The 21,923-nt window shown below is 41.4% G+C and overlaps 2 protein-coding genes across 4 annotated transcripts; one reads left to right on the forward strand and one right to left on the reverse strand.

Annotated features, from left to right (window-relative positions):
* Nucleotides 1-11: 11 nt before the first annotated feature.
* On the forward strand, nt 12-6,623 carry eif2s1b (eukaryotic translation initiation factor 2, subunit 1 alpha b). Its single transcript, XM_040126162.1, has 8 exons — nt 12-167; nt 2,901-3,143; nt 3,791-3,870; nt 4,171-4,322; nt 4,507-4,613; nt 4,721-4,818; nt 5,010-5,153; nt 5,928-6,623. The coding sequence occupies exons 2-8, from the start codon at nt 2,903-2,905 to the stop codon at nt 6,051-6,053; spliced, it is 948 nt and encodes a 315-aa protein (XP_039982096.1). The 5' UTR covers nt 12-167; nt 2,901-2,902; the 3' UTR covers nt 6,054-6,623.
* A 608-nt stretch (nt 6,624-7,231) lies between these two features.
* rbm25b (RNA binding motif protein 25b) lies at nt 7,232-18,583 on the reverse strand. Of its 3 annotated transcripts, none has more exons than XM_040126161.1 (17): nt 18,409-18,583; nt 17,780-17,880; nt 17,276-17,490; nt 16,815-16,872; nt 16,436-16,596; nt 16,054-16,239; nt 15,850-15,933; nt 12,833-13,104; nt 12,407-12,524; nt 11,941-12,030; nt 11,761-11,834; nt 11,199-11,349; nt 10,562-10,973; nt 9,187-9,482; nt 8,869-8,967; nt 8,717-8,764; nt 7,232-8,210 (listed from the first exon to the last, which is right to left on the reverse strand). In XM_040126161.1, exons 2-17 carry the CDS (start codon nt 17,856-17,858, stop codon nt 8,118-8,120), a joined length of 2,436 nt encoding a protein of 811 aa, XP_039982095.1. In that variant the 5' UTR covers nt 17,859-17,880; nt 18,409-18,583; the 3' UTR covers nt 7,232-8,117. The 3 variants fall into 3 exon arrangements, with proteins under 3 accessions (XP_039982095.1, XP_039982093.1, XP_039982094.1); XM_040126159.1 differs by having other exon boundaries at nt 16,054-16,242; XM_040126160.1 differs by lacking the exon at nt 18,409-18,583 and adding an exon at nt 18,002-18,225 and having other exon boundaries at nt 16,054-16,242.
* Between the last annotated feature and the right edge of the window lie 3,340 nt (nt 18,584-21,923).

Here is a 21,923-nt window from a genome sequence, read left to right on the forward strand (position 1 = left end):
GAACTCGGACGATCTTTTCCGGGTCGAAAAATTAGCACACCCATGAATGTGAGCTAGCGGGCCCAGGTTTTTCCTTACAAAAAGACCCGAAAGAAGAAATAATCGGACAGTTAAACACTGCCACTACAGAGCATTCCAGCGTAGCGTTCTGTAACCATATGACACAGGTGAGTTGTTAATGATAAAGGAGATTTTTTTTTGACGGGAACTGGGGAGCGGACGGGGGTGCTAGCTGGCTATCTAACTGTTCGGCAGCGGTGCATGTGCCGCATGTGAGCTGGGAACCGGGGTATTAGCTGGGAAGCTAACGGGTATCAACGCAACTGTTTTTATCCTTTTTAAAAAAAATGTGACAGTTGTTACTGGATACATTCGCCGTTGTTATGCCATGCTTAACTGTTAGGGGCCCTTTTTTGCTTGCATGTTTTGTCCGTGCAAGCTTTCGCTCAGAACTTAAAACAGTAAAGGGTTTCTCGTTTGCCTGCATTGCATCATCCCATCCACAACCAGAAAATGTGAAATAAAAGTGTCAGCGCGTAGCCTGCCAGTTCACGTATTACTGCCTCACCTCCGGGCCGTTATTCCGGGAACATTTTCCAGGCCAAACTCAGTCATTTGACCTCGTAGACGGCAAAAAAAAAAAAACCCACCCTGAAACTGGCTCAACAAATGTGCCATTCATATGGGTTTTTTTTTTTTTTTTTTTTTTTGACTGTTCTGGTAATATCTGAGGGGTGTTTTCTAATATTTTGTCCACCGCATTTCTGTCACTGAGGGGGAGGTGGACACTAAATGTAGCACAATGGGATTCAGCTGCGCCACAAGTTGAACAATAAAACCTTCGGGAAGCTACGACGCTGAATTTAGCTTCCACTTCCCAAATCGTCTCTCCCTAAATCTGAAACCGTGTTTTAAACGGTCTTTCACTTCTCTGGGTTAATGTGGTCTGGATTTGGCAAGTCTCAGTACAGTGACCTGGTCCGATGTGGTCTGGACAAGGGGGGAAATCAGTATAATTGCACTTTTTTGAAGAAGGAGAAGAAGAATAGAATAATGGTTTCACAGATCTGAAACGGTCTTATCAGGTTACTGGAGTCAACTTGATAATCGTGTCTAGGTTTGATAACAGTAAATGTGGGTCGTTGTTTCTTTCGTCAAGCTGGACTTGGTCTATTGTGGTCTGGTTGGAGAAAAAGCTGTGAAATTGCCTTTTTTTTTTTTCGGTTTCACAAACCTAAAAGGGGGTTTCAAATAGCGTTTAGGCTTTAACTAAAATGTCTTTTAACACTCTTTCATAACAATAAGTGGATTGTTTTTTTTGGTTTTTTTTAAAGATTTGTCGCTCAATATTGTCATTTTGGAAATCACATTACCAGGACCCGAATTGCTGATGGGGTGAAGTGAGACCTTGACATAGAATTAATGGATGACCGGATGCTCGTGGAGTTTTTCGTTTAACACATTACATACAAATAGAGCTGCAACGATTATTATCGCTTTAGTCATTTTTCAGACAAAAAAGCCAAAAATTCGCTGGTTTTATCTGCTCAGGCGTGAAACTTTGTCCTTTGTGTCTTAATTGTGCAGTAAACCGAATATCTTTGGTTTTGCACAGTTTGTTAGACAAAACAAAGCAGTTGATGATATGAGCTTGGTCCTCACGAAACTGATGGGCTATGTTTTTAAAAAATTTTTTAAGTTTTATGATTATTTATTGTCCACATAACTAACTGATTAATTGAGAGAATAATCGACTGATTACTCGATAATAAAAACAAATGTTAGTTGCAGCCCTTCATACAATTTAGCTTTATTTCAGTAGTAGGCTTAAGAGCTTTGAAAAGTTCTCAGTAAAATCACCACTGATGCTGTCATTGTGTGTCAGAAGTGGATCCATTGTTCATGGTCTATGGAGCAGCATCAGTATTTGCCTCTAGATCAGTGGTTCCCAACCTTTTTGGACGTGTTGTGATTCCTTAGAATGAAGCAGTATCTCTTTTATCCCAGGTTATGGGCATAGTGTGGACATGAATTGTCAGCAGTTTAACCCAAGAGTTTATTTGATATATATAGTTTTCCTTTTCAGATTGTTTTGATTTGACTGATTTTTACACCCTGAAGAAGTAAAAGATTGAGTGTTTTACAAGAAAGAAGCAAAGATTAGGGGGAAAGAAACATAATTTTGTGTAGCATGTGTGTTTGTGTTCACTTAACCATCTTGTTACCACTCCGATTTATCATGGGATCCTTGAGGGTCCTGACCCTCGGCTTGGGAACCGTGTCTCGAGATGATATCATCATCAAATTCACAAATTATAACTTAGCTGCACATTTTCGAAAATGCAAAAAAAACATATGAATACATCTTTTTAAAGGGACACTACTGATTTAGTATTGCACTTTGATAGAGTTGCGGGACTTGTGAGACACATATTTTTTAAACTCCCGATTAAAACCAAAGCAACAGAGGCCGAGATATCCTCACTTTTCCTCACCAGTTTAAGCCTAAGTCCAAAAATGATGGATCATACGTTTCCCATAATGCAACTCAGTAGCATCTTTTTGTCAGATTTCCCTTGCCCGTTGAATTCCCATATCTTTCAAACTCTTTCAGTGAAAGGATATGTAGCTTTCAAGTCCAAACAAGATAACCTTGATGACATCGCCATGACATCATCAGGGCTATTCTCTCAAACTTTATAAAACGTCCTCCAGAAACACAGAAGACAGTATACTGACATTATGCTACTGGCCCGAATCGTCCTTATTATGACATGCAAACTGGTCGTGATGTTTAAAGTAGACGGAGTTCCCACTCCTTGGAGGATTTCTGCCAACACCTGTAATACGCTGTCCGCTTTAAATATTTAACCCCCGTCTTCCTGTTGCTGTCCTCGCAGCGATGCCGGGGCTCAGCTGTCGATTCTACCAGCACCGGTTCCCAGAGGTGGAGGATGTCGTGATGGTGAACGTGAGGTCCATCGCCGAGATGGGCGCCTACGTCAGCCTTTTGGAGTACAACAACATCGAGGGCATGATCCTCCTGAGCGAGCTGTCGCGCCGACGTATCCGCTCCATCAACAAACTCATCCGCATAGGCCGCAACGAGTGCGTGGTCGTCATCCGAGTAGACAAAGAGAAGGGTGAGTGCAGGCAGAGGTGTACGGACCGATAGAGAAAAAGGTCAGTGGGAACTAAGCCTCTGTGTTTGGTTGCTCACTTTTTTGGATGCCAGCGCCAAAGCGGCTGGTGGACTAGACATAAAGTAAAGATCTGTGACTTCCATGGATATAATCACAAGTTACTGAAAACCGGAAAGAGAAATGGGATCTTTTCACAATGTCCTGCAAAAAATAGAAGTATTAGGAATATGGCTGTAATAGTGATTGTAACCGATATACTGTAATATGACTTTGTAAACTTACAGTTATCGACTAGGGCTGCAGCTAATGATATTGTGAGTAACTATCAATTTATGATCAGTAACAGGTTTTTCGATTGGGGGGGGGGATGTAAGTAATGAAAGCTGCTTATCAGAAATTTCCAGAAGACAGACTTGCTTACTTAGGACAGGAGATAAGATAAACTGCCAGTATTCAGCTTGTAATTACAGGAAAGTGGAGAACAGCAAGCAAGTTGTTAAGCTCTAGTCAACAAGTGACAAGTGCTTTTATACTTGATGAATTGACTATTCAATTTGGCATTGATAGGTTTTCCTGTTGCTCAGTTAATCACATCGGCAGTAATAGTGTCACAGTGTCACTGCATTTCTTTCCCTCTTTCTCTTCAGGCTACATTGATTTATCAAAAAGAAGAGTTTCACCAGAGGAGGCCATCAAGTGTGAAGATAAATTCACCAAATCTAAAACTGTAAGTCAAGCTGTTATTGTACCCAGAAGCTTGTGCTGGTTTTTTTTTTTTTTTTCTTTCCTCAAACATTAAAATCATCAAAACTTTTAGTTATAGAATGCATGCGTGAATTGATTTTATTCAGTCATGCCAAACACATTCTAAATACAGTTGAAAGCAAACTGGTAGCCGCCTTTCCTCGATAATGTTAAATCTCTGAATCATTTAAAAACTGAAATCTCGGTTTTCCCGTTTGTTTGTAAACCTATCAGCGTTTTCTGCGAATTTGAACTGAGCTGATTCGAGGTGTTGTGTCTGCAGGTGTACAGCATCCTGCGGCACGTGGCAGAGGTGCTGGATTACAGTAAGGACGAGCAGCTAGAGAGCTTGTACCAGCGCACTGCCTGGGTCTTTGATGAGAAATACAAGCGGCCCGGATACGGAGCTTACGATGTCTTCAAACAGGCTGTGTCGTAAGTTGTCAATTCGAGCAGTGTGCGTTTGTGTGAGGCTTAGCACAAAAAGTCTCAAAGCACGAGTTCACGCCTACAATCTTTGTTTACTGTGTCTTCGTGAAACTACTATTCATTACTTTTCATCAGCAATTGTTTCACTTGATAAGGTCAAATCAAGTGGTGAATATCTTCCCTCCTCCAGAGATCCCGCCATTCTGGACGGTCTGGACTTAACAGAGGAAGAGAGGAACGTGCTGATCGATAACATCAACAGGCGACTCACTCCGCAGGCTGTCAAAATCAGAGCAGGTAAATGGCCGCCGCCCATGTGACTGCAGCTTCAATCAGCGTGAGAGCGTCTCAGTTGGTCTTAAAGCATGAGGTAACATTTTTCCTTTTCCCTGCCCTACCGGCAGACATTGAAGTGGCGTGCTACGGCTATGAGGGCATCGATGCAGTGAAGGAAGCTCTGAGGGCTGGGCTCAGCTGTTCCACAGAGGCCATGCCCATCAAGGTAACATCCTCCTCTGTCTTCAGTCGCCCGCTGAAAGCCACTGTCTTTACCATGGACTAGACTACAGGCCGGTCCCCAGTTTTAAGTGTGACCCTACTGCGTTTGTTGTTCCCTTTGTTGGGGTAAAAGCCGCTGCGGTCAATGCTTGAAATGCAGCGTCAATGAGACTGACGTGGTCTTGTGCTCGGCAGATCAACCTGATCGCTCCCCCTCGCTACGTGATGACAACGACCACCCTGGAGCGCACAGAGGGGCTGTCTGTCCTCAACCAGGCCATGGCAGCTATCAAGGAGAAGATAGAAGAGAAGAGAGGCGTCTTTAACATCCAGATGGAGGTGAGTGACTTGGGTTTCCTTGTGCGACCTTGAAATAATGAAAGCCTTTCCTTTGTGTGTTTTGTTTTTTAATATTTACAGTTTCTTGAAGTTCAGCATTTTCTAAAATGTATATTAAGTACTAGTTAGATTAGAGTGTACAGTGAGCGTGATTATAGCAGTCATTATTTAACCTCAACTATGATTCTTTTGCAGTTGGGCAACAAATCCTTACACATAGCCGTACTCAGACATGAGTATTCCTAACTGCTACAGTATGCTAGTTTCTGAAGGGAATTCCCTGTTTTAGTATTTTTTTATTTCACCAACACATTTTAATTAAAAGATCACTTAAGTTAAACTCCAACATGTATTATCATAGCTTTTTGTGAAGAGGAAAATATGTACATTTCGAGAACATTTTAATGATAATTTGAGAAAAAATTAAAATCAAAATAAATTTTTTAAAAATAAAATCATAATTTTGAGTTATTATGAGACTAAACCTGGATCCCCAAAATGTTGCACTTAAATTCATGTTATATTCCTGAAAATTAATTTGTAACATTAGGACATATCTCATTTTTTTTTTTTTTTTTTCTCATTAAATTACAACTTTATTTTCAGTACTTTCTCCCCACCAAATTTGGCCAAAATACTTTATATACTTTTTTTTTTTTTTTTTTTCTTTTTATCTGGGACTGTACAGAATATCACCCTGTGTAGACATGTTCCTAGGTTTTATTATTTTTTTGCATGTGTACTAATAACTAAACTGTAAACTGTCCCCTTCAGCCCAAGGTGGTGACAGACACGGATGAGACAGAGCTCGCCCGGCAGCTGGAGAGGTTAGAGCGGGAGAACGCCGAGGTGGATGGAGACGACGACGCGGAGGAGATGGAGGCCAAAGCAGAGGACTAGAGTCGGTCCCCGGAAGAAGGCTGGTGGGGGAAAAAAAAAAACATCAAAGGAGAAAAATGTGGACAGACCGGGCCACAGTCACACAGTCCAACAGATGTTAACTTTCACATTGCAAACATTAACTGGCGTTAATAGTTCATTGGTAAACATCCAGGTTTGTTCCATTAGCAGGGTATGTCTCAGAGGACGGTCCCTCACAATACTGTCTCCTTATCCAGACACGGACACAAGGAAAGTTAAATTACAAATTACACATCGATATAGTTTCTATTTTTAAGTACACCGATTTGAATAAATAATAACTCTAAAACAACAACAAGCGGTTTACAAGCAGTGGCCTTCACTTGCGTCTTGCTTAAGAGCCCAGTGTCCTCGGTATCCATGGCGCTTCATCTCTGGCTGGTCACTGGATGTGATTGAATAAAGGGGAAACGCATAGGCTCGTCTGTCTCTACACCGGTCAGTGGTGACTTTATTATGTGCTGTTTCTCCTCCAGTTAAAGGGTTTTTACTGGCAAGAACTGCTCTTGTTTAGCTCACGTGGCATCAATAAAGCTCTGGAAGTTTTGATCTCAATGCGTCTTTGTCAGCTGCTACGAGTAGACTGCGGCACTAGGCCTCACCGTTCACTCAGCGTGTCCCTCCGCATCCGCGAAATGCTGATAAAAGTAGCGAGTTACCCTAACAGTGGAATTGGCTTAAGTTGATCTGATGGACAGCTGTAGCCTATTAGTTGACCAAATAATTTCCCCACAAGGGCCGTTTAGTAGCTGTTCTGGAGCTTTCAACCGTGTCACATATTCCATGCTGAGTTGTTGCAGTATTAAAGATAAAATTTGGCAAGGCTTTTTTTTTTTTTTTTTTAAGCCTGTTTGCACAGAAGTGCCTTTAAGTGCTTAGAAAAATGGAAATTTAAACAGCGATAACTCCATGACAACTGGGCAAACAGCTTCTGCTGAGTAAGATCATGTAATGTGATTGAAAGCTCCAGAACCGCTACTAAATAGATCCCATGGTGAACTGCTGTTTCCGCGGTCAAGAATTTTCCGTCGCAATAGTTTGGATTGCATTTCCAATTTTTTAGAAAGTAAACATTTTGTAAAATGTTTACTATGGTCAGCCCTGTGATTGCAATTGAAACAGTATGAGGAAATCAAACGCTGGTTAACAAACAGCTATAAAAATCAATTTTATTTCAAATGTTCACCAATACAAAAACAAATGGAGAGCATCTTCACAAGTTAATTGTTTTTTTTTCCCGTTCTTAGCTCATTTTCCTATAGTGGTCATGACGTGTGTGTGTGCTTTTACAGCTGCAGGGATGTCACCACCCGAGATATTCTGTGGGTCTTGTCAGTAGACGCATTTCAAATGACGATTAAGTGTTTTTAAGATGGTCTGAGGACAAGAACATGCCAGCGTTTATCAGGAATGTGATACTGAAAAATGAAGGAAACTCATAACTCCGACATAGGTTGGAGTTGAGTCCAAAACCCTGAATAAATAACCATTAAAGAAAAAAAAAATCACATCCTTGTAGTTATGCGAACTCCAAAGTCTGCTTAACCAACCCAGATTTCACACCTTAAATATGTTAAAAAGTAAAGTTCATGAGACTGGTAAACTGGCTGCTTGTAAAAATCCTGCAGACTGACTCCTCCCACAAAATGTATGTTGGCATGTACACAAATAAAAGTATAGGACCACGAGACGTTATCTAGCAACACAATGGTCCTGGGTGCCTGTCAGCAGCTTCCTCTCAGAATTATTTCATCATAGTCAAATAATGACGTACTGTATATACACAAAAGTACACCGACACGGTCAGCACCTGCAAACAGAGAGGGGAGGTGAATGTAGCCTGAGTATGTTGAGACGAAAAAAAAAAAAAGGACAATACCTGAACAACTGGTGTAAATGTGAGAATGAGCAGAATCTGCAGTTGCAGTCTGTACTGGTATGAGCAAGTTGCTTTGTTGGGGTGACATAATTACACTACATTATACACTATGTATGGAGGAAAAAAGAAAAAAAAAGTTGATCTTCATTCAGTGGTTGTTTTGCTTATTTCACCAGTCCAATCTTCTTAGCTTCTGTTTCATAAATGAGTAACCTCCACATCTTCACAATGAAGACTTCAGCCTCTTCATCAAGAACCTGAGTAGAAGCAGAAAGGAAAATTGCACATGAACAAGTTAGATGAGAGAAACATTGAACTCTCCACAACTCCCCGAACAGACTTCCAGAGAGTAAAAGACAAGAATAATGGCGGCAAAGGTTGCTTTTCACCGAAATTTGAAAATTTGTTAAGAACTTGCATTCATATCCGTGGAAATGACTGAGGTCTTAAGTCCCGGCTCATGGAGTGCATTTCGAACCCCTTCCCAGACCTGACGTCAAGATATCTCGGTACGTATGACTGGGGTCCAAATGTCCAGAAAGTGGGCATTTGGATTCAGCCGTTGTAATTTCTCACATCCTTTACACTGACAAATGCTATACTTTGACTAAGACGTTAGAAGATTACCTTCTCATTTGATTATTGATAAAATTAAACAATATTTTGATGAGAACTACCTGTCTGTCCACTCGATTAACATAGTCAAAATGAACATAAAAGCATTCAACGGCGTGAGGGATTACTTATTCATTACATTACTCACCATGGCAACATCATCCAAGATACTCTGTGGCATACTGTGAGCCATCACCTAAGAAAAACAGACGAAAACATCAGAAGCAGTTTATTTTCATCGTTTCACTTTCCTTCCAAGTCTAAATGAATTCAAATGTATAAACTTCACGTGATCCGTACCTTGGAGCAGACAAAGTCCACTAGCGTTGGCTCTTCCTCTCCAATGTACTCAATGATCTTTTTATTGATCCAGGGACGAACGCGTCGTTCCATTAACGTCTACAGAACGAGAAAAGCAAAAGTTGTTACCACTTCTGAATGACTACTAACTTTAAAATGAGACCAGCAAGAAAATCGAGGAAAATCAGGCAGGGAGAAGAGGATAAATCACTCACAGCTTATTCTAAACAATGATGTTCTTAGTTAACTTGTCTGCTTAAAAGGGAATTTAGAAAAGTAGTTCCATGAAATACATCACATTTCTCCTTCTTTCCTCACCGTATCAACCATAGACCAGTCCAGCGGGTAGGAGAACAGCTCAGGTTTTGCTGTGGGAATCTTTTCTATCAGGCTCTTGATGTGTTTGCGTTTCTCGTCAGAATTGGCTCCCTTTATGCTGGAAAGCCCGGCCCCGTCCACCCCGAGGCTCTTGTCATCGTCGTAATCCAGCGGCACCAGTTTTCTCTTGCGGGGCTGTTCATCGGCCTCCTCGTCATCAAATTTGTCAAAGACGCTGTCCACGGGCAGCTTCTTCCTTTTAGCCGCGTTGGGTTGACTTGGGCTTCCTGTGGCACCTGGAGTGGAAAAGGAGTTTTAAAATACAACTTTCATTTACAAATGGTAAAGTCATTGGAATGTATTAGACTGCTACGTGTGTACTTAAATAATTCACCCTAAAATACGGTTCAATCTCCTAAATCTTTGATATCTGACATGATCCAGAATTGTATTAATTTAGTTTTCACTTGCATTAATTTCCCTGTGTCTTACTTATTTGCATGTTCTTCTTTTAGTGATTTCCTACATTATCAAGACTAAATTTCAATATCCAGTAAGAATGTGGCTCTTTGTGCTCCATACATATAGGTGGAGAGAGAAATCATAACAAGGAACGCTTTGTAAATTTTTCCAGTCGAATGAAACTGTGCGGCAAGACAGCAGAACAATGGTTTGTGGTGGGTGGTTGTTAAAATGACAAAAATCCATTTAAGAGGATGTATTGCACAAGCCACTGCCAACAGACTTGCCAAGTGTGCATTGTGGTCTATGTAGGCTACTACCAGAGGAGAAAGTTGTACTGTATCTTTGATCTTGAGGATTTTTCCCTTGGTTGATGACCATTTTAACAAAATCTGGAAAGAGGGAATTTCATTTGACCTACACCAATTCATTTACTACATTTAAAAACAGAAATACTACATGTACTTAGAGGAAAATCTGGCATTATGGTAGTTTAACTTCACATTTTCCTTTAGCAGTGGTGCTGTTGCTGTAAAAAAACTAACCACCAAAATTAATTCTAGATAATTGTCCTGTGAATGGGGCTGCAATTGACAATTATTTTCTTTCTTGATTAATCTGCCAATCATTTTGTCTGTAGAATGTCAGACGTTGGTTAAAAATTGCTTGTTTTTGTCGCCCAACAGTCGAAAAACTCAAACACATTCTATTTACAATGGCGTCAAACAGAGAAAAAAGCCGCTAAGCTTCACATTTAAGAGGCTAGTGATTTAGGTAGTTAGATAAGTGAGTTCACATTTAATAGATACTTAAAATTGTTGCAAATTAAATTTCTGTTTATCAACTGACTAATAGTTTAATAGTGACAATAGTTTTCTCTGTGAGCACTTTTACACACCTCTTTTAGACTCACCTAGTTTGAGGCTGAGGCCAATCTTAGGCCGGTGTTCCTCCTGTGGCAGGGCCTCTGGGGGCGAGTTCTCGTGGGGGATGATGATGCCGCAGGGTGACTCGTCCCCAGGTGTGTTGGGTGACACGTTGCCACTGGCTGACGACACTGAGGGTGCTGCTGTGATTGGCCGCATCGTGGGCTTCAGACAGGGTTTCCCATCAGGGTTATCTTCATCATTATCATAATCGTCGTCCTCACCCTCCTCCACCTCTTCGTCTGAGTGGCTGGGCCGTGAGCGGGCCTCTGCTCTGTCCTGTTCCACTCGACGGTCCCGGTGGTCTCGTGAACCCTTGTGGCGCTCCCGTTCCTCTTCGGGCTCCGGCTCTTGGATGATGGGAGGTTGTCTCAGACGCTCCTCCTCTTCCTCTTCCATCTGGACCAATAAGAGGCAGATATGCAGAAAATAAAACACCCAATCGCTGTGTTTTACAGAAAAGAAGGTCAACAGACAATGATAGCTGGACACCACTGATGTGCAGAGGTGCAGAGAGACACAGATGATGAAGTGACCTTCACAAAGACACGAGACAGCATGCTCACTTGCTACAGATATACAGGCAAACACACACGCACACAGTATTATTATAGACAAGCATACCCTGCGTAGCTCTGCGTCTGGGTCTGGATGTCCCTCGTCTAACAGCCTCTGTCTGATTTCCTCCAGCTCCTCCTTCTCTCTCTTCCTGTCACGCTCGTCCGCCTCCATCTCCTTCTCTCGGTCTCTGAGACGCTTCTGCAGTGCACTGCCCCTAGGGGTCACACCAAAAATAACAGCCTTCAGAACAATGGCCATAGCTGCAGTATTGCTTCTGCTACAACAAAGTCAGATCTGGGTCACACTGCATGTCCCACAACTTCTTTCTATATCTTGTGTTTAGGTGCCACAAGGCTGAGATCTCTCACACTGAACACTGAAATCAATACCTAAATGTTTAGGAACAGACATTCTACATATGTAGACCTAAAAGTGACAGTATTTCTGACACTGTCAGTTGATTAGATGTCGTACAACATCACACAGCTGTAATTTCAAGCTCTTTTAAAAGCTGCATGTTGGATGAAAATCCTCTTTACAGAGACACAGGCGCATTTATTTTGGATTGACAATCTACTTGGTTAAGTAAAGCGGGTACAGTAGCATATTTTTTTCAGTTGCTCACCTGTAGTACTTCGGGTCATCTCTGTCATCATCATAGTCTTCAAGAAACTCTTTTAGTCTTTTGCCCTCTTTCACCTGAAGACACACAGGGCCATGTTTAAAATTTTTCAGGATAAATATACTTACACGTTTTTTTGACTGTCTCTTAAAGGCAATTTATGTGAATTCATTGTCCTCTCACCATTTCTCGCCGGCGCTCATCTTCCCGCTCGGCCTCCTTAGCATAATCCCGCGCCTTCTTCCTCTCCCTGAGCTCCCAGTTTTTTAGACGCTGTAGTAAAAAAATGTCAGATAAGCCACAACCACATTAGAACCTTCTTCATAACACCAAGCTAAGAGAGTAATACATGAGATGTTAATTTTACTAAAAACTCTTCTGTGACAAAAAGACCCAGGAATGTGGTACTTGAAAATTTTTCCGTAATGGTTTGGTTTTTTTGGACATCTCTATCCCCACTCTCTTTGGGGTTTCAAATTTCCATCCTTGAACCCAATAACTTATCCTCAATATTTAGGATCCAGGAGCTGTGACCCCACCACTGATTATCTTTCTCAAAGACTAATTTCTTGTGATAAAATTGAACCTATGACCGTGTAGTTATTCAGCAGCCTCCTACCCTCCAGGTCACCATTCCGCCTTCCCCTACCTCCTGATAGGCTGCTTCTTTGTCTCTGAGCTTCCTCTCCAGCTTCCTGCGTTCATAGGCCTCCTCTTCATCCTCTTGGTCTCGCTTCTTTTCTCTTTCTCGGTCTCGACTCATCTCCCTGCAAAAACAAGGGTAAAAGTATATCACCGAATCTCATTTTGGAACAATATACAATACCTGGTAAGTGTAAGTCTTGAGTACAAAACTAACAGAACCATTAGGAAAATGTCAATCAAGCATGGTCTGTATAGGCCCACATAGTCCTGAGACGAGTCTTAACGATTGAAAATAAGTGAAAACAACTTTGTAGGTGTGTATGACCTTTAATGATCAGGGAAAAGATTTTACCCAACATACCAAGTAAAGCAAAATTAAGTTCTTGCTGAGTTTTAACATCTCATCAACTTTTCCACTTGCTCCCTTTACCTGGATCGGCTACGGTCAGTGCTCCTTTCACGGCTTCTGTCCCTCTCCCAGTCTCTGTCTCGTTCTCTTTCTCTGGTCCTGCGGTCACGGTCCTTGTCTCTGTCTCTCTCCCGTTCTCGCTCCCTTTCCCTCTCCCGCTCCCTCTCTCGTTCCTTCTCCCTCTCGCGGTCCCGCCGCTCTCTTTCCCGCTCTCGCTCTTTTTCCCGCTCCCTCCTTTCCCGTTCAAACTCCAGCCGCTCCTTCTCCCTCTTGTCCTTCTCCTCTTCCAGTTTCTGCAGAGGACAACACAGACAGGTTCAGCAGATGCCACCTGTGGTCCAGCGAGTCAATTTGCTACTGTGCACAGATGAAGTGGTTTCCAGATTTCGAGGACAGACTAGGAGATTTCATATGATAACCTGCCCTATTCTAGTCAGCAAGTCTTGTAAGAGAAGCTGGAATCCTAAAACTCAAACTGGGGAAAACCTGGAAGGATCAAAAGGCTCTCCCTCACAGAGAGACAGGTACGGCGTTCATCTAAAGCAATATAATGAAGTGTTTTTTTTCTTCAAACTTGCAGTGTTATCTACAGATTAACAAGAATGTAACTGGAAACCACTTTAATGGTCAAAAAGATCTGTGGAACATGTTCAGCTTGAGGCATTCATAACGAGAAAAAGGCGCTGCAAAAGACAATGCTTTTTCTCTCCTTAAGAGTCCTCCTCTCAGAACAAGAAAAAAAACAAAACAAAAAAAACAGAAAACAGGCGTCAGTCTTTTGTTGAACTAGTTGTTTGTGACTTACAGGTGTTGAACTATGGACTCAGCCCTTCGCTGCCCCTACAAGCCTTTTAAGTTAGGCCTGGGAGGAAAGCAGGTCACACGGTATACAAGGGAAAAAAGTTATGGGATTCTGTCTTGCTTAAGCATCATCATAATCATCATCAAAAATCAATAATAGCCTTTACTTCAATGTCATTCGCTAAAGTGCAAAATCAAGAAATGAACATAATGAACATCAGTCACATTTCTGCACAGATAAATGAAATTGTAGAAGCAGTCTTACCCCTGCAGAAGTCTTCAGCAGCCCTTCACGACTCATTACTCAGACTCACACACGCACCACAACTTAGTCTTTATGGGCATTACACACAAGGCTTCGAGTGCATTTGGTTAAATGTATTGTTAAAATTGGATCTGCAACAACACAACAGTCCTGTACATAATGAAATTAAACACCATGTTCAGTGTCTTGCATTTCTGTTGCATTTAGGCTATTTGTGCATACATTGCAATGTCCAGTAAGTGCAACAGTAGAATTATCTTAGTTCAGTGTAAATTTTATGTAACCCGAAGTTTAACACAGTCATATGAAGCAAGAGGACATCAATTGGTCTTCAGCAAGAAACACAGATAGAACAGCCTTGGGTTTAATGCAACTCAAGGGAAGAAAAGATGAGAGATGTTAGCAATAGTTTGAACACTTATGTAACTCAGGTCAGGTGTTATTATTTATTAGTTATATGCCGTGACTCTGGTACAAATCTATTTTATTGATTTAATGTCAGGTGTACAATTTTACATCTGTTTTGGTTTATTTGACTTACCTCTGTAAAGTGTCTACCTGGGCTTCTTAAACAAATACTTGTCTGACTGCAGTGTTCTGACCAAAAGCTTTTAACGTAATTTTGCCATTAGAATCTAACAGTCTATCAGACAGTGTAGATTTTATTCATGGTTTGTAAGTTTTTTTGTTTTTCTACAGCAGCTGTTTTAGTAGAATTGTTATTATAATTAGCACTACTTAAAAGCAATGGCAATAAATTGAAAAAGTGAAAAAGAAACAGTACTGATATTACCTTTCTAAATACTTTTGTGCCAATCTAACTGTATCAGAGTAACACAGTTCTTCTCTTTCTTGTTTTAGGTTGAAATTTTGACCTGGATTTAGGACTTGGTTCTAGCAATTTCCATCTTTTTCCAAGTAGAAAACATGGCCTGTTTACTAGAGAATACAGTTTCATCCTGTTTATTTATGTATTAATATGTGCCTAAACCTTCTCAACTATCTTACTGAAAAGAAAAAAGAGGCAGAGTGTCAGATATTGGTGGAGAGCAAGAGATGAGAGAGAAAAATCACACCACAACACATACAGAGAGCACGTACCTTGTCAGTCTTCAGATCAGCATGCTGCTGTGGACAGGGCGCCCCCCCACACTAGCATAATAAAGGCTACAGCCAAAGTCACTGCAGTGGTTATTGACAAAAGTCCTTGTGCTTCAACATGAACACCATTCAGACAGACCATAATTTACAGAGGACTTGCACAGATTCACTGACTTTCCAGCTTTCGGGAGAACCGCCAATGCTGTCATAAATTCAGGATCATGAAGTAGGGAAGTACATTTATAGTGCCAAATAGTTGGCTGAATAAAGAGCGTCATTAGCCCAAGCTAACACACGCAAAAGTGCAGTGCAGTTGCCCCTATGCAAGCCCTCAAGAGGGGGACGCCCAGTATATGTATATAGTAAATGAAGGCTGATACTTACATCCTATCCTCGCAACTTTTTCCAAAGCTCTGAGATTCATCTTGCTTTAGTCACCATATGATCACTATCATAATGGTGGGGTTTAATGAATAGATTAGCTTTTAAGTAACTTTACATCGTCTCCATGCATTTTTGTGTGATGAATGAAGAATGGATCTATAAATGGTCACACCTAGATAGTTTCACTACGGTGGTCACAGGTGTCAATTCAGACCTGAGAAAGGTGACAAAAATACTAGCTGTCGGCCTACTTGTGGTGTCTGAACACTGAACATGAAACATTTCATATAATATGGGGCGAATTAAGATGTTTGGCGGTGTAAATTTTAAGGACTGCCAATTTGTAGCGCAAGTATGCATGTTACTGAGATCAAGAAAAGCTTGGTAAATGTGTCAACTAAATGTGCAAGCTCTACGAGTGAACTATGTGAGCAGCTGCTGTCCAAAACCTGTAATGTCAACTACAAGATCAAAGGAGCCACTTTACCTTGTGAGTGTCACGAAATTTACTAATCTCTCTGGAAATCAGGTCTCTCTTGTCCTCCTCCATATCAATTGTGTTAATGTCATCCTATGGAAAAGCAAAGGAAAAGTCAGTTATCGGGTTGAAATAACCACTGCTCACTTTCACTTTCAATTTCCAAGAGAATGGTGGTACAAGTTGGAAAAGGATTAATAAAGGTTGGTATACCTCTTCTTTTTTCTCCTTTTTTCTCTTTCGTCGCTGGGAGTCCTCATCCTGTGAAGGTGCGTTGAGTTCGGCAGCATATTCCCGCATCAAGCCATCGATAGCACCTTTAATTATCTGATCCTTCTTCTTGGTCTCCTCGTCTAGAACCTCTTCTTCATCATCTCCTCCATCATCAGCCTTTTTATTCTGCTAGGAAAGAAAAAAAAATCTTGTTATTTTCTAATTAGTCATTGCCATGAATAAACATGTATTTGGAATTGCTTAACAAATGCGCAAGAAAGAGATGTGGCCAGCGATTCACATTCAGATTCGACTCCTGAAGTAACGAATACAGGCATACTGATTAAACTCACAACAGTAATTCCCAAAAACAGGTTCTTACTCCATTTGCAGTCTTCTTCTTAGCCTTCCACTCGTCCAGCTGAGCTTTTGTCTTGGCATCCACCTTCACCAGGAGATTTTTGTCTCCAATCTGCAGGTCATGAAGCAGCCGCAGGGCTCGCAATGTAGACTCTGGCTCCTTGTACTCACAAAACCCAAAAGCTGCAACACATATTGACACAGAAAAGCATATTGAGGCAGGCTGAAATATTTATGAAGTCATTTGTGATTTGATAGGATAATAAATACGGGTTCATTTTGTCATTACTGACTGATTTAAAGTGAAAATGTCTTGTATATTTATAGCTGATCCCCAAAGTTAGCCATGGATGAAAGTATTTCCTGACCTAAAGATGCTTGATGTGTCTCTTATGAATTACCTTGAAGCTTGCCAGAGGCTCCTTGGACTCTCTTCCAGCTCAGAACAATTCCACATTTCTACAACATTAGCACAAAAGGAAAAAGAGTTTATGACTCAAGCAGAAGTGGAGTTTTGTAAAAATGTCATATCACAGGATTAAGTCTATACAGGCTGCCTACACAATTTGGTAATAAATTTCTATGGCTATTAATATACAGTATATGGCATCAGTGTATAAAAATAGGATATTTGTTATTTGATTAATGTTCCTGGAAAGATCTGGAAAATAACAACATATATTAGTCTCTACGCATGAAGGTTGTAGATTTGACTGCCTGAAAAAAGGATAGCAGAATCAAATCTCTGTCATTTCAGAGAAATCTTGGATGCAGTCTCAATGCCCCAAAGACAGATTTGTTTTAACATCTGTATTCCATAACTGAGTGTGCAATATTTGTAAATCTTGTTTCTGTCCCTTACCGCCAGCAGTTGTCTGATCAGCATATCCGAAGCTTTCTCTGATATGTTCCCCACAAACACGGTGGTGGTGGGGCCACTGCCCTCATCGTTGTCTTTAGCTCGCAGGGCAGCAGTTTCCTTCCTAGGAACTGCAGGCTTACTGACCACTGACACAGAAGGCACCATCACTGCAGAAGTCGGGGCCATGATGCCCATGTGAACTGGGATCATCGGAGCTGCTCAACCATCAAAGGAAATGCATATCAACTACAGACAAAGCAGTCCGATATTAAATACTTTGATTAAAGTAGTCGGCTGATATCTGTCGACTACTTTAACTTCCGGCACTGTTAGTTTATTAATAATCTGATAATACAATTGTTAAACCTTACAGTACCTACAGACCCCTTTTTACTGACCTGAAGGCTGCTAGTGTCCCTTGTAAAAATACCACGCTCAGCAGTAAAGCAAGTAAAGTGAAAGAAGATGTGATGCGCATTTATGGCGGAACAGATACATGCTTACCTGTGGGGAAGCCAGCATACTGAGGGGGAATCCCAGGAGGGGGCAAAAGCGGCCGGTTTAAATGAGGGGGGAAGGACATTCTGGGTGTGAATCGGACCGACCTGAAGGAACAGTGACACCCATTATCAGGCTTTCAATGCATGATATGCTAAACTCGCACTTGGATTGAGTACTTCAAACAATGTAACATACACATTAGAAATATGGTTCAAATGTACGCACGTGTTAGCTTCTTTCGTAAAGAGGACACTGATTAAAACGCTGACATGTGTCGCTAGTTTGGTCTATCGTTACAAATCAGATATCGATTTTAGACTTTTACAATCCAGCGATAGCGAGGTAACATTCACCAACTTAATATCATGAAGTCCCACGGCTGATGTGTTATTACTTTATTTTATCGCGTTACATTGTGTTGTAGCTAAAACAACTCAACCGCAATTCAAGTTACTAAAACAAACAGCATCTTAGTTAGCTAAAGCTAGCAATAAGCACGCTACCGTACCCGGCAAAGCTAAATTAGGCGAAGCTAACATTAGCTAAAGCTGGTTTGACCTAACAAGCAAAACTCTCTTTTGCGCACTAAATATGAGTTTGGAATAAATGTGAAAATGTCCATATATACATACCCCAAATCAGGTGCCGTATAAAGTGATAAAAACAGCTATCAGAATATTATTAATTGTGAAAATCTTTGTAACGTTCCGTATGTTGGATTAGCACGCTGGCTAGTCACGGGCCTTCAACAACATTGACGCAAGCGCTTTACGTACCAGACAACAAGTGCGCTTGTTTTACGTCTCGGGACGTGACCGACACACAAAAAATGATGAAAAACCTCTCACCCCCACGCTGCTTTGACAAAACATTCAGAAACCACACGGCATAGATTAAGTTTATTTTACGTCTTGGCATTAAAAATATACATTGCGACTAAATTCTCTCTTTTTTATCACAAATACAGAAACATTCGAACAATATGATTCTCTCAAATATATAAAGATTTGAACTAATTGTGGATTTTCTTTTCTTTTATTCTTTTACAAGAGTGCAGCCCTACATTCTGCAACAACTTAAATTAACACCCGCCTTCTCTTTTAAAAGCTGACTTTTGCTTCCCTAGCTGCTTTCTCATCCTTGCAGGTACCAGGAGAATTTGCAGAGAAAAAAAAAAAATAACAGAAATCTATTTCAGATTACTACTCACTCCCTTTGCTTTGTTTGACCTTAAGTCAAAACCTCTAAATGCATCTCTGCCAAAACACAAAAGAGCATGTTCTTCTTAGTAGACTTTAATTCATAGTTATTCCATAGTGCAAGGTTAGAACCATATAGGCTATATAAGATTCATGAATCTCATAATCATTACAAAAAGGCTATAGTTGTCTGATATAGTTTTCTGAGGGTGTAGGGGGGTTTGTTCTACGAACATTATGAGTGATATTTTTCTTGGAAAACATTGACAGACGTGCATGGGGCCTTGACCTTTTGTACACAAAAGCATGTGTTGTACCTCAACCCGAACCAAGTACAGGGGGTGAAATGCATTTGTTATACTGTCATTAGAATTTTATTTAAGATAAAGTTATATATATATATATATATATATATATATATATATATATATGTGTGTGTGTGTGTGTGTGTGTATATATATATATATATATCCCCTGAAAATGTACTTAACAGTAACAGAATGTGCACGGATACAAGGGGGGTAAAAAGTTTCTCATGGTACTTAATTGTGTCCAGAAACAGTGCAACATGCATGTTTTAAATATACCGTATACAAACACAGTAGGTTTGTAGCCAAAAAATAGAGTTGCAATAAATTTCGTCATCTTACAACAACAACGGCATGGGTTATCGGTTACATTTTCAGTCACAATTCGCATAAGTTACTGTGCAGCACACCAGAAACATGAGTCATTAATTACAATTAATTTAAAAATGTTTGCTGACTGTCAGTAATATTTTGAGCGTTGTGGAAGATGTAATCAAGACAGGCTTATCTATAACCATTTATCATCATAACGATTGTTACTTAGACTGTAACTCATTTTAATATTTAATATTACTTTTTTGTAGAGACAACAATACAGTACCCAGTAACCGCATGACACTCACCGACTGGACGAAGGATTACAATAAAATGAGGGCAACAAAAACACAAAAAGGAAAAATCAAAGATAGTAAATCCTCCCCCCCTGAAAAATCAGTCAGAGAAACTGCCGGTGGCACTCATGTGGTTACTGAGATTAACCAGACAACAGAACCAAATGACATATTCTATGAGGAAAGACAAGAAATGGTATCAGAAACCGGGACGACAGTAAGGAAGTTGTCATAGTGGGTCTCTACCTTTTGCATGACACATAACACACTGGATGACGGCAGGGCCATGAGGAGCTCCCCGCCACTGCCAGAACCCTCTTTGACAGTAGGACATGTGGAAACCGTAACATACAATGTGGCCGACCAACTCTCTCTGCACCTTAATAAATATCCCCCGGAATCAACAATAGACCTACAACTATAAATAATTAATATTTCCCCCAATATCGATGGCTCACCTCTTTTCAAGTCTTCAGACAAATCGCTCTGGCCAGTTCTATGCGTCGTCAGTTAGACACCAAAGTGCATTTTCCCCTTCTCCCTCCCCATTGTCTCCTCCAAACCGAAGGATACCAGTTTCATCAGTAAGACAGTTAGGAAATAATGCAGCATGGTCTGGAGTGGGCGGGCAGATCCCTCAAGGCTGAACTAAGGTGCACGACTTGTGACGCTCCAGCTAAGGCGATGGTGGGGTGTGTGAAGCCGTACTCTGGGTACTGTGGTTGCGCTGAATGTGAGCTTTACCCTCAAGTGGAAAACCTCACCTTGAGAACTGACCAGCCATTCAGGGAGTGCTGGCAGCCAGAGCATCACCAGGCAGAAAAAAACTCTCCCTTCTGCATCCTGCCCGTACATATGGCGAGGTCATTTCCAGCTGATGACATGCACCTACACTGCCTTGGGGTGATGGGGAAGTTGCTGCTTCTGTGGACAAAGGGGGAGGATGGGAACTTGGTTCAGGCCAAATGACTAGTGTCAGCAAGCGTATGGAGGCACTGAAAACCATAATTCCTGACTGTTTTTCCAGACAGAAAGGGGACTGGAGGACCTTGACCACTGGAAAGTAACAGAAATCCCCTAATTTGCTCACACTTGGAGGATCGTGTCCGAAGGTGTGCTTCAAGACGACCTTTTTGAGCATTTCCTTGAGGAATACTGCGAGGCTGTTTCTGTGAGTGGTGAAAAAGAGAGGACTGGCCTGTGCAGAGTTCACACCCACCTGCAACCGTATATGAGGACACCCTGTGTCTCCCGTGTTTATGGAACTTTCCGTGCCCACATCAGAACTGCAAGAATGCGGCTTGTTGATAAGAGCACTCTTACGAAGAGGGCGTTCATGGTTGAGGAAGCTCACGGATCCAGGGTTGTGGTTACCATCCTTCACACCTTGTGAATTTTGACAGCTTGACTCTGTCCTGCCCTCATATCAATCCAGATCTCACCCTCAGCCACCGGTCCAGGTCTCAGCCCTCATGCCAGTCCGGGTCTTACCCTCACCGCTCCCTCAGCTTCAGTACTCATGTCAGTCCATGTCTCGGTCTCAGTCCTTCTGTAAGTCCAGGCCTTGGCCTACAGCCCTCCTGCCAGTCTAGGTCTTAGTCTCAGCCCTCTTGCCCTCGTGTCACTCCAGGTCTCAACCTCAGCCACCAGATAAAAAAAGGTAAATTTACATAAAGGTATTGCAGAATAATCTACCCCCAACCCCCACAGGGACCATATATACACACTTAACAGTTTGTTTCAGTTTCATTATTAATGTGTGTTTGAATAGTTTGTAGACTTTAATTTTTACACCACCACATTGTAATTACACCTTTTACACAGAAGTCGTTAAATTGTTTGAAGCCTTTGAACAGAGGATGCTGCATGAATTGAAAAGGATGCAAGCCAACTTCAGCAATGCCATTAGGAGGGTGGCGGACTTGCTGGAAGCCAGACAACAGACATCCGAGGAGGACATTGGTGACATGCTGCCGGAGCCACGTGAAACTGTGGAGGACTTGGAGAGCGTGTGCCTCCAGACTCAGTG

This window comes from Xiphias gladius, chromosome 4, assembly GCF_016859285.1.
Source record: "Xiphias gladius isolate SHS-SW01 ecotype Sanya breed wild chromosome 4, ASM1685928v1, whole genome shotgun sequence".
Taxonomy (NCBI): domain Eukaryota; kingdom Metazoa; phylum Chordata; class Actinopteri; order Istiophoriformes; family Xiphiidae; genus Xiphias; species Xiphias gladius.

Excerpts from the sequence above, each read along its gene's own strand:
- eif2s1b (XM_040126162.1), top strand. The coding sequence starts at position 2,903 with ATGCCGGGGCTCAGCTGTCGATTCTACCAGCACCGGTTCCCAGAGGTG. Across the intron at positions 3,144-3,790 it reads CCGAGTAGACAAAGAGAAGG|GCTACATTGATTTATCAAAA; the intron begins GTGAGTGCAGGC and ends CTTTCTCTTCAG. Across the intron at positions 3,871-4,170 it reads AATTCACCAAATCTAAAACT|GTGTACAGCATCCTGCGGCA; the intron begins GTAAGTCAAGCT and ends TTGTGTCTGCAG.
- rbm25b (XM_040126159.1), bottom strand. The coding sequence starts at position 17,858 with ATGTCCTTCCCCCCTCATTTAAACCGGCCGCTTTTGCCCCCTCCTGGG. Across the intron at positions 11,350-11,760 it reads GATGACCCGAAGTACTACAG|GGGCAGTGCACTGCAGAAGC; the intron begins GTGAGCAACTGA and ends TGTGACCCCTAG. Across the intron at positions 10,974-11,198 it reads CAGACGCAGAGCTACGCAGG|ATGGAAGAGGAAGAGGAGGA; the intron begins GTATGCTTGTCT and ends TTATTGGTCCAG.